At 30.4% G+C, this 13187-nt stretch overlaps 1 protein-coding gene across 1 annotated transcript; it reads left to right on the top strand.

Annotated features, from left to right (window-relative positions):
- Nucleotides 1-1358: 1358 nt before the first annotated feature.
- On the top strand, nt 1359-8226 carry LOC145011994 (Major facilitator superfamily protein). The gene is made up of 14 exons (XM_078970757.1): nt 1359-1638; nt 2857-2968; nt 4902-5014; nt 5540-5665; nt 5766-5968; nt 6325-6400; nt 6486-6572; nt 6667-6747; nt 6835-6867; nt 6988-7041; nt 7115-7156; nt 7259-7337; nt 7433-7503; nt 7871-8226. Exons 1-14 carry the CDS (start codon nt 1462-1464, stop codon nt 7961-7963), a joined length of 1347 nt encoding a protein of 448 aa, XP_078826883.1. The 5' UTR covers nt 1359-1461; the 3' UTR covers nt 7964-8226.
- Nucleotides 8227-13187: the final 4961 nt, after the last annotated feature.

Genomic DNA, 13187 nt, shown 5'->3' with positions numbered 1-13187 from the left:
TCCAGACCTCATCCCCACCCACTTGCAACCCCTCCGGAACAATTAATATCATAAATACTCCGAAATATCGTGTTCCGGAGCACACATCCAGAACAAAACATCGCGCTTCGGAACACGATATTCCAGATCAAGTGGTTATTTTTCCAAAAAAAAAAAATTGTTGATTATTTTTGTTCAAGTGGTTGTTTATAAGGGTTAGATTACTCAATTTCCCTCAATTAAATATGCAAATTGATAATCTAATTTGCTTTATATGTTTGAGAAAACTTTTTATATGTAATCAAGGATGTAAAAACATTTAGAGATAGCTAATCGGTTGAGCATAATGAAAGTCATAATCTAGTGGTCAAACATTTAAGTCACAAATCATCATACATTAAGACTATAATCGATGTCGATGTTGACATGAAAAGAAACAAGAAGCTCTTGTCGATTCTAAGAAAAATGATAGAGACAAAAAGACCTGATGAGAAGCGATAACTAGCCTTTTTTATACTTTTTTTTCTTTAACTTTGTATTTTTTTCACCTTTTTATTGATTATTTGACTTAAGTTTTGACTTTTCTTTGTCTATTTTATTATCTTTTACTTTTTAATTTGGTTGTCAAAATTTGACCGATTAGGACCAATGCCGACTTAGATAATCAAGTAGCAGTAATCGTAAGCAGTTGGAGACCACCGAACGTTTAGACGCCAATTAATCAACCATTTAGACGAAGTTTTACAACACTGGATAATAAATAAAATTAATCACAATTTTGACATATTAAGTGCTAGAATGATATTGATTTAGAGTTAAAAGTAACTAAAAAACACTTTACAAATAACGTACCCTTAATTATTATATAAAATACTTGACTATCTTAAATGGGACAAATCAAATATTCATTTGTATCAATCGACCTAAAAATGTCAATAATAGGTCACACCCAAAGCCCTTGACACGGGATGTGTTTATTATATCTTTCAAAACGACTAATAAAAGACTTTTAATACTTTACTACTCATACATTTATGTATATTATTTATTTTTTCACGTTTAAACGTTTTATTTGATACATTTTGTCATCAAAAGAAGCTTTAATAATACAATTCCTTCCTACTAGTTTAATTCATGTTGACAGAAATGCAACATGATACTAGAATCATCAAACGTAAGATTCAAAAGGTATCTTGATTTTGGTCTCTTTTTGTAGGTTTTTTAAATCATGAGGGGTAGTATGGTAATTTTACCATAAAAATAGGAAAAGATTGAGTGGGTATCTTGACACAGTGAGTAATTGTAACTTGGCTTGTGAGACTCATTTGCTTAATTTCATACATTAAATAGTGACATCTTCTTTTGGATGGTATATAAAGAGGGTGGTGTAGGCTTCCACATTAAGCATTGCTTCCTTTCTTTCTCCATTTACACCACCACCACCACCACCATCTCCAAGACTTCACTACCACTAGCACCACCATGGCGGAGAAGACAGTCATGTCCTCAGGGCTGGGCCACCTTTTCATGACGGTGTTTGTATTCAATTTTGCGAATTACATGGTGGTTCCGGCCATAACTGACGTCAGCATGGCTGCACTTTGTCCCGGAGAAGATGAGTGCTCATTGGCGATTTACCTCACCGGTGTTCAACAAGCGGTAATTACAAATTCAATCTTTTTGTGTAGTTTATAAATTATCTGTTAATTTTTTCCTCCTTTTTTTTATTAGTATTTTCATGGATAATGTAAAGGCGGTTTTGTGTTATAAATGTATTCAATAATTAAAGCTTAAAGAACTAAAAACAAACAAACAAATAAATAAATAAATAACAATACTTTTGATATTTTTTATGATGTGTGTCATTGCTTTTCTCGTCCAAAATGCACCGGTTACTTCAAGAAGAGTTTTGTTTTGTCTTTATACTATAAATTGAAGTAAATTTGTTCAATTTACTTCAAATTTTTGTATTTTGTATTCTGTGTATTGACGTCGTTTTTTTGTTATTTTATTTTTTATATGTCTTATTTTTTATTTAAAAATGTATTTGATACATTCATATATTATGGATAAGCAGTCAAACCTATAATCATTTGTTTACAAGACTAGATTAATATGAGTTTAACAAAAATGATTAAAACTTTGTAATATTTTTATTCTTCTTCAAATACTTTCCCATAAATAGAGCATTTATATAATATTATGTTTTAAATGTGCGCAAATGAATGTTCTTTTTGGACGTAAATATATAAAGATTGGTACCAAAAATTAATGACAAGAAAATTTCACAAACAGTCAATTTTTAATTAAATTTAGCATAGTTTTATATAGACCAAATGTAAAATCAAAATTAATATTTTAAGAATTATTTTACGCCTTATAACCAAATAAGAGATCTAGTTATTAATTAATTTCTTATTATAAATTTACAACAGTGCCTGAAATTTATTTCATGGGTATTTTCGCATAAACCTATAAATGATAGTCCTAAGACAAATTGATAACATAAATACCAATTCAATTTATTTTGCTTTATGACAACAATATCATTTTTCAATCATGTTTCATAGTTACAATGCACCATTATAACTTTTCTGGAAAAAAAAGGTCACAAAATAATTTGATATCTATTATATTATTATTTTTACTTCCTCGCTTTGTTGGTAGTAACTATCAATCTATCATTGATCATTTGATTCCTCCAATTATTCAATATTCAATACTAACAAAATACATGCCAGGTTTTTTTAATAATAAAAAAAAAAGTATAACTTATTTAAAAAAGGACATGCTAATTACTTTTTATTCAAAAAATCAAAGTTTAAATATAGCAAAAGTGGTGATGGTGTTAATGTATGTATGTACGAAAAATGACAGATAACAGGGATGGGAAGCCTAGTCATGATGCCATTGATTGGAAACCTCTCGGACCATTATGGAAGGAAAGTCATGCTCACTCTTCCAATGCTACTCTCCACTTTACCTTTGGGTATATATCGTATCTCTCTTATCTTTATATTTACCACATCATAAATCAATATCAACAACCAAAAGAACATATCACATAGTGTATATTTTTACAAATTACATAAATTTAGATACTCAAAAAGTTATTAATTTAGTTTTTAGGTTAACCCTGTTAGTATATCGAACAGGGGAACAAAAATGTTTCAACACCGTTAATTTTAATTAAAAATCGATTGGGTTAGTTAAAAGTTACTATATAATGATTTTATTTTTATAATCTTAATAAAATATAACTTTTTCTTTTTAAATTTTTTTGTCTTATTACAATCACAAAATTTCTAGTTTGTTTATTAGTATTAACAACGTGCTATTTGAGTAGAGTCGATTTATATTATAAGAAGCATAATGCATATTAAATTATTAGTCGAGGACGTTAAATAAAGTGTTTATCTAATCAGATTTGCTTTTACAAAAAATAGGTGTGATATGTTTTGGAAATAAAAGTACTATTGTAAAAAAAGTTTTGAAAAGAAAAGCAAGTGTCATGTTGTTAATGGGTGCTGGATTTTAAAACTTATATAAAATATCTTAACAAAAAAAAAGTGAAAAATGGTTAGTGGAAACCTAGAGATACAGGCATCTTGTAACATAGTGGGATTTATATTGTCACTAGAATTGACAACTTTTCTTAATGGCTTCAAAACATGCATCGTGTATTATAAGATTGACAAATTAATGAGTTCCACAATTAATATCGACATCTTCATCAATCAGAAAGTATTATTGTAATTAAGATATATTGCGAAAGAAAAAAGTTACATTAAAAAAAAAAAAAAAAACAGTATTTGACATTTATGTGTGTAATTTATATCATATGGTTAATCATAAAAAATGAAATATATTGATTTGAAAACATATAACACCCTAAGCGGGCAAAATAAAAAGATTTTTTTTTTCATATGTTCATAATCCTTTACATTTATTTATATGAAAAAGAAGACTTACCAAATCATATTAACTATATCATGTGAGTTAGTTTGGTCAAGTTAACTAACACAACTACTTAATATAAATAGAAAATTGGGAAAAAAAATGATAGAAAAAATATCACAATTAATCATTATTGATGTTTTGTATTATATGCTTTAAGTAAAATAAAACAAAAACTATATAACTAATTAAATTTTTTTTTATTAAAAAGTATGAAAATAAAGTTACAATTTTATCTTTTTTGCTTTTTTTTTTTTGTTACATCATATTTTGGTAAATCCTTGTCTAATCGGTCAATTCCCAGATCCCACTTCTTTGTTTTTTTTTTTCTTTCGTTTTTTATTCAAAAGAAATGTCTTCTCCCTACTTTTAAGTTTTTACACATTCAGAATAATTGAAATGCTTCTTTATTCCTTTTTTATGTCATCACTCATCACCACCCAATCCTAAAGTTTTAACAAACAATTAAGGCTGATGGACCCATGTATATTGTGATGTGACCAATTATCATGTTTATTAACATTTTATTTGTTGAATATGTAAAACCAAATATAGCGTGAATTACATTTTGGTCTTTGAGTATATCTGTCTTTGTAATTTTAGTCGTAAAAAGTTTTCTCCTAGAATTTTGGTTTTTGTTTGATGTTTTTGTGACAATTGTTGCATTAGTTCAAAATAAAATGATTATTTTTGGTCCTTGAGCATAGATGATTCTAACCAATTTGGTCCAAAAAGTGAAGTCGTTTTTTGAGACCAAAATTGAAATAATTCAACTATATTTAGGGACCAAAATGTTAGAATGAAATAGAAGTTATTATATCATGCAAAATGATTGGTGTTTAGTTTTTATAGTATGGTATACATAATAATGAGAAATGAATCACAATTAAGAAAAATAAATGTGCAAATGTATAAAGTATGGTGTACATGTTATTCACTAACTCATTATTTGATGGGTAAAACAGTAATTTTGGCATACAGCAGAGATAGGAATTTCTTCTATGCATACTATGCGCTCAAAACCCTCACTTCCATGATTTGTGAAGGAGGTGTCCTTTGTCTGGCAAATGCTTATCTGGTAATCATACATCCTCGTATTGTACTTTATGCATCTAAGTTTGTACCTTATCAATCTTAACGTTATTTTTAAATTTTTTTTTAAAAAAAAAAAAGATATTTTAAATATATTCTTAACTTATTGAGAACTTATAAAATTTCATTTATATTTATTAGTTTTTTACAAAATTATATTACATTTTTTGCTACGAAAACTTTATGAATTATATAAAACCAAATAGAATAATATATATAGTCGAAGGGGATTAGAACACCATTTTAGTTTTTACAAAATGTGATAAAGATTCTAGAAAAATAGACAAAATAACCTTTCGTTTTTCACAATAACTTACTACAATTTTGTATTTTATTTGATTCCACATTAAGTATAGGATATAAATCTAAATGTCACTTAAATAATAGTTGGACATTATATTTTAGATTCATTTGTATGTTTAAAATCAAGTTAATCATAAAAATACAATATTTATATTATTACTTTTAGTTTTTATTCGTCTTTTTAAACTTCTAATTTGCAAATATTCAGGCGGATAACGTGCCACTGTCACGGCGGGCGACGGCGTTCGGAATCCTGTCCGGCATATCATCATGTTCGTTCGTTTTCGGCAATCTCTCCACTCGTTTCCTCCCCTCCGCAGCCTCCGTTTTCCAAGTAATCTAACAATCTAAAATATAGATATAACTTCAGTTGTGATTTAAATTATCGATGAAGTGCGCTATAAAGTATAATATATATCGGTTGTTTGTTTTAGGTATCTGCGGCGGTGGCAATGGCTTCTGTAGTTTACATGAGAATTTTTCTTCCAGAATCTAGTATGGAAGCGGCGGTGATCGCCGTTTCATTGAAAGAAGAAACGGTGAATGATTGTCTTCTCGAAAAAGGATGTACGAACAACCGTCCCCCTTCCCGTACAACTCCTTCTTTGCACGATTCAATTGCGTTGTTGAGGAGTAGGTATGTGAATTTTGCTCTTATCCAGACAATCGCTAATTATAATCTCCCAATTTTGGAAAATGGTTTCCAAACTTTACAAGGAACTGGTTCTAAATTTGTTTATACTCCTCAAAAAGTAATTCAAATTGATACATATTGAGATATCTAATATGTACTATACGAGAGTCTTCTTCACACATGCAATGCCCTACCATTTGTGCACTTTGAGACGAATATACCTACCATTTGTGAACTTTGAGACAAAAATGGAAAAACTGAATTCTTTCTTTCTTGAATGCTACTTTCACCTACCATTTGTGAACTTTGAGACGAAAATGGAAAGACTGAATTCATTCTTTTCTGAATGTTACTTTCAGCTGGACATTTTCACAAGCAGCAATCGTGGCATTTTTCAGTAGCCTTGGTGAATTAGGCCTTTATTCTGCACTATTGGTACTTCATAGTTCATACACCATAGCAACAAACTGTTCTTCTACTTCAAGCCTTTCCATTAAGCATTCGTTTCTGTATCCTGCAGTTCTATTTGAAGGCCGAATTCCATTGGGATAAAGACCAGTTTGCTGACTTGTTGATCATCAATGGTATCGCAGGGATCATATCTCAAGTATGGAATTTATAATTAGGGTTCATGAATCATGACTACTTTCACATACAAAGATTATAAGTTTAATCTTGTTTTCAAATTTCAACTCCTGCAGATGGTTCTTATGCCCCTGTTAGCTAGAGTAATCAGTGAAGAAAAAATTCTTTCAATTGGACTCATCTTTAACTGTGTACATGTAAGTAGATCTCTAATTATATATTAATTTCCACAAAATTCACATGAGTAATCTTGATCCCTAATATAACTTTGTGTTTAAATGCAGATTTTCCTTTACAGTGTAGCTTGGTCTTCATGGGTATGTACTTGTGCTTAACTATTATGAACAAGTTCTTTTTTTTTTTTTATTACACTTTTGGGTGTATGTTTCAGTTTTACTAATGACTATTATAATTATTTATTTTTTTGTATCAAAAAGGTTGTTTATGTGGCAGCCATGTTTCAGATTCTGGCTGTTTTTGCAGGACCAAGTGTGAGTTCCTTGTGACTGTTGTATTTATTTATTGATTTTTTTGTTATCTTATCAAGATTTTGATGTTTTTCAGTTGAGAAGTATTGTGTCCAAACAAGTAGGTCCTACTGAGCAGGTAATCTTAAGCGTTTATATATTATGTTTAATTAAAAGTTTTTCTTTAATTACGTCTTACTTCTAGACATAAGGGTAAAATGGTCATTTACTTTGTTTTCAGGGAAAGGCACAAGGGTGCATTACAGGTCTATGTTCTTTTGCCAGTATTGTTTCACCACTAATTTTCAGCCCTCTAACAGGTGATTAATTTTTTAAGCATAGTAGCATACATTATTTTTTTATTTTTTTTTAATAATTATAAATGAAACTAATGAATTTTTATGTTTTTATACAGCTTTATTCTTATCTGACAATGCTCCATTTGAGTTTCCTGGTTTTAGTCTTGTGTGTGCTTCATTTGCTGTGGTAAGAAATATTTTCTTTTTTTAATTGATTTTTGACATTTTATTGACCATAATCAGATATTAAAAATAAATAAATAAATAAATAAAATGTATCTCAATTTTATGTTGGGTGTTACATAAAAGTCACATTCTTTATTCTGTTGTGCATAAGAAAAAAAACCTCAATAACTGCTTTCTATTGAAGGCTAAATGACCATTTTACCCTTTTGTTTTACATTTTATTGACCATAATCGGGTAAAAAGAAGAAAAAAAAATCAATTTTATGTTGGCTGTACATCAAAATCACATTCTTTATTCCTTGTGCATAAAAGACCTCAATAACTATCATCTATTAAAGGCTAAATGACCATTTTACCCTTCTGTCTAGATGATCGCGTTCATCCAGAGTGTCATGATCAGGGCCCCACCCCCACCTGTTCCAGATTTAAAACTTGACGACTCTGTCTCAGTGGAGGCTTAAACTATTCTAATCATGGTATTTTGTTTGTTGGCTTGGTATGGTGGTGTATTGACTGTTATACCCTTTTCTGGCTAAGTACATAGTAAGGGCAATTACGGAAATGTTGGTTTTTCACAACGTGAAGTTAGCTACAAGGTAATGGACAAAAGTTCCATTTTTAGGGGTAGTGTGTATGAATATGATGTCTAAGTTGGTATTTAGAAGTATTTATTTGTAGTAAGATTGTTAATATATATATAAAAGTTATAGTATGGTTATGGTTAGGGGTAAAAGTGTCAAGTTACCACTTTTGTTACATATTTCTTGTTGGTGTATCATGTATGTTGTGGCTTTAAGCCTATATATATATATATATATATATATATATATATATATATATATATATATATATATATATATATATATATATATATATATATATATATATATATATATATATATATATATATATATATATATATATATATATATATGTAACTGATCTACTTTTCATATAATGAAAAATGCATGTCACTTTACTTTGTTTTATTTTATTTTATTATTTTTTTTTTTTTTTGTATGAAATTTGAAGTGGATTACCATCATGTTCATATATTAGTTTACATTGAAGATTTAGCAAAAGTAAAATATTATGGAATGGAATCATAAATGAACGGAATTATCAACAAGGTCTAACATGGATCATTATATTCCATTCTCATATTTATTGTCTAAAATGAATCAAATAAGCCATTCATTCATTTTGTTGTCATGTATAATAGAACATTAAGTTATATTAAAATGATAGATAAAAATATAATTTTATATAAATAAAGTTTAATAAAATAGAAGTCGTTAAATAAATTCCATATAATCCATATTATACATCCATTGGCTCTCTTTTTCTCTTTAGTGTTTTGTCCCTTTAGAACAAAGAAGATATGTAGAACTAACCGATGCAATTGGATCTACTCTCAGATTTTCATTAGTTTAGATAATCCATATTTCTATCATCAAGCTTGAAGATTGGTTAAATTCTCGAGCCTTATTGGTGCAAAACAAAACTACTTTTTTTTTTTTTCTGCCCGTCAAGTGTTCGACAAAATGTCTAAAGGAGTTTTTTCAAGTGTTGAAACCATTTTAGGACTCAAGAAGATGTAGTCTCTTTCTGGTGTGTTTTTACATTGTGCACTCCTACCTTTTGTTGAAGTGTCACATTTTATGCTGGATTTATGCTTCTCATTGTGAGCCTCCCCTTGAGGCTTATAAGATTTGTTTTGTGTTTATGACATATTCTCATACATATGCGGGTGGAACTTGGTCGTGTCCTTTTTGGGGGTTTCATTGCTGTCCGAAAGGGGAAGTAGGCGGTAAGGGGATTTCATGTATGATTTCTCATATCAAGAGCTTGCACATCCCTATAGATGAGTGTAGAGTTGTGTTGCGAGCGGCTATTTCTTTAGACTTGGAGCTGTTTATATCAGTGGCAACAACATTGAAGGAGTTTGGTTAATGGATATGTGGGGATTTTATGAGTCTACATGCCCTAAGTCACTCGTGTCGCCACTCAAATGGTCTTGTTAAATTTAATGGTGATGTTGATGATATGAGCGGACATATTGTTGGTATTCAAAAGTCGTCACTCAATGAACCGGAGGCCGACCTCAATGAGGGGTTGGTGTTGGATGTTCAGCTCCTTGATCTTGTTTTTAAGCTACCTATCACCACAGTCAAAAGCATCCTTCATAATTGTCATATGGATTTCTCCCAGGCTTTGAAAGCAACCCTTTCTAAGGTGGTTGCTCATCCTGGATACATTGAAGTGTGGGTTACATTGTTAATTCTTCCTAGATGTACTCTTCAGGTGTTTAGGCCCAAGAATAGGCAACAAGAAGTCCTTGCAACATCGTAACATCCTAAGTGCATTAGCTACTTGGGGTACAGAAGATGGTATAGCCAAGCTTGTTAAAAACTTGGTTGATAATGCAAGGCTAGAGCAATAAGACAAAAAAGAAGAGTACATTCATGAGGATAGAACTCGGGGTGACACCAATGTCAGATAATGTCTTCGTAAGGTGGCAGATAGGCATTTCACGGCAGTAATGAAAGTATTATGTTCCTCGGGGGTTGCTCCATACGGGGATGCTACCACGAAGGCATTGGAGGATAAGCATCCACACAAGCCACCACCATCCATGTCGAGTATTATGTGTTCAGTGCCTTCCCTTGTGGTGGATATTGACAATGTCCTTGGGGGCATTAAATCATTCCCTAAAGGAACCTCGTATAGGAGAGATACATTAAGGGCTCAACACATTTTAGATGCTCTTTGTGGAGAATGTTCAGCTATAGCCAAAGACCTCCTATTACATGTGTGGTTAATCTCTGGCTAAGGGGAAAATGCCCTTCGAATTTGGCAGAATTTGTTGCCTCTACTCCTCTTACTCCGCTCTTAAACCCTGAAAGGGGAATACTGTTGGATTAGGTGTCTAAGCTCATAACTATAATTGATATGTACTTGACCCGAGAGTAGCATGGTCCATTTCGAGTTGCCTTCACTAGAACAATATGATAGGATGGATAATTGAGAAAGATGTTATTTTTAATTTATTAATATATTATAAGTATAATATATTAATTGTGAAATCATATTATATAATTAGTATTGATCAAGAATTAATTTGGAATTAATTTAGTGATAAAAAAAGACTAATTAAATTAACGGAGACTGATTATGTAAATCAGTGGGCTATTGATCCATGATGGACTGAGTTTATGTGAGAGTCCATGAAGAGTTAGTCCATATGAGTTATTGGATCATAAGCCTAATTGTAAGAATTAGGGTTTGCATATGACTCTTGGAATTCTACACTATATATGTATTCCCTAAACCCTAAAATCATGACTTGTGAATTCCATGAAGAGCCTAGTCGATTTTTAGGTTCATAACCTCTCTCTCATATTCATCCAATTGTTCATGGTGTTTGTGACTTGTTTGAGGCATCACATTTGAGGTACTAAGCTATTGAAAGGCCAAATTCTACATGCTACAAATAAGAGGTATTCTTCTAACTAGTTTTATGATTCATGTACCAAATTTGTATGCTAGATAGGTTTCATTCTTTGGATAAATTTTTTTGTTGCATGTATAACTAGAGAAAACATAGATGCACTATAGGAGTGTTATAGTACTTAAAACCCAACAGTGGTATCAGAGCCATGAGTTTTTTTTATGCTATATTGATGCTTTAGTTAATTGTTCAAAGCAAGAAAATTTGTTTTTTTTGGAATCTGCATGATCACCATGCCGTGGTCAAAGTTACCACGTTGTAGTGGCTGCTCAGTGGACGATTTTTTTTCCAGTTTTTTGGCCAAGTTTTGGATTAGAATCATTACCACAAACTGTTTTGACTATTAAAAAATTGTTTCTGTGATAAGTTAATGATTTCCTTCATCCAAAATTAAAAAGATAATTATCAAATTTTAAGATAATGTTTTGATTATATGATAATTTGATTATTTGTATTGTTTGATTAGAATTTTATTGCAATAAGAGTTAAATTAGGTCAAATTGGTAAATGATAAGTTATATGATAATTGTATTAGTTTATATTTTGATCTAAGTGTTTCATGAAGAGATTCATAACTTGTCCTCAAATTATGAAATATGAAAAGTCTTATTCATGAAAATTTAAACTCTTTAAGTTATGGAATTGTAAAGGTCTTGAAGAGTTTCATAACTTGTCCTCAAGTTATGGAACTTGGAATGTCTCATTCATTAAACATTAACTCCATAACTTATGGAATCCAAAAGTTTTGAAGAGTTTCAAAACCTGCCCTCAAGTTTTGGAATTTGAAAAGTTTAATTAAAAATTTTTAATTTAAAATATTGAATTCTAAAACATCTAGTAATTGAGAGGTTTCAAAAGGTGCAACTCTTGGGTTCATAACTTAAAAATTAACTAAATAGTTTTTAATTTTGAATTTTTATATTTAGAACCTTGATGTTTTTTGAATAGTTCAATTACACCTTATGTGCTTTATTAAATTGATTAAAGTGTTTAATTAAAAAAGAATTAATAATTCCATAATGATATGGTTTAAGTTTAATTAAACTAAAAGTTTAATTTTTATTAATAGATTAAACCACAAATTATTTTAAATGGGTAAAATACACCCTTATACTATATAACATTAAAAGGTTAATATATTATATATGTATAAGTTAAAAGTCAATCTTATCGTTAGTATACCTAATTCATGAAGTTGGTCTATAAGGGGTGTTTAAGAAAATTGCCTATAAAATGGTGATTGAATGTGTATCTACTCTTACCCACTGCACTCTTAACTAGTGGAGAGTCGTTAGCCAAACGGGTTTGACAGGACATTTAAATCCTCATTAAAATTATAATGAAATATAAAGTAACTTAACCTTTTATAAATTCTCAATCTTAGTTACTTGATGAAAAATGTGATTTTGATGCTAACCCATGAAATTGCACATTGCACCTTATTAGTCGTTATTGGAGCGTGTGTGGTTAACCAGCACACTAATATGGGACTAATGAAGGATGATAATGGGTAACTCGTAGTTTATCATAGATCAATGGAGCGTGTGTGGTTAACCGGAACGTTGGTTAGGTGATAAATGACTTCGAGAGTACCAAGCTAATTTGCATGGTTATTCACACCTTGTTTGTGATCATCAGCATCCCAATCACAAACTTGAAGGGCATAATCGAGATTAAACATGCCATTGAAAAAGTTCAATGAATCTAGGAATTTCAATTCATTTAAAATCCAATGCTCCTTTTCATTTTTCATGGTGGAATTGGTAAATCGTCATTTACCTACCTTCAAATATTTTACAATTGGATTACAGCATCCCTCTTCCGAACCGTAAAATATTGTGTTGGGTCATAGCCTTAATATTTTATTTTGGGTGTTATATTAAGGACTTAAATCAACTAAACTTGAACTTCTCCCTTGTTGATGTCTAATTTTAACAACTATGTTCTTTCCGAATCCTATTGGAAAAAGCTTTCCACATGAAGATGATATTCCACAATATCATACTTCACTTCCTCCACCTCCTCCAATAATTCTCCCTGACCCACATGTTTTTCGACTTGAAAAGTTCAAGATCACTCAAACCCTATTGGTAAGCAAACACCAAGATGGAAGGTCTGTGTGTGCACATTTCTTGGAGATGAAGTCACACATTGACAGGCTAGAAATGTTAAGA

Source organism: Lactuca saligna, chromosome 8 (assembly GCF_052625555.1).
Source record: "Lactuca saligna cultivar CGN05327 chromosome 8, ASM5262555v1, whole genome shotgun sequence".
Taxonomy (NCBI): Eukaryota; Viridiplantae; Streptophyta; class Magnoliopsida; order Asterales; family Asteraceae; genus Lactuca; species Lactuca saligna.
Note: the sequence above shows the minus strand (reverse complement) of the source record. Positions and strands in the feature narration are given on the sequence as shown.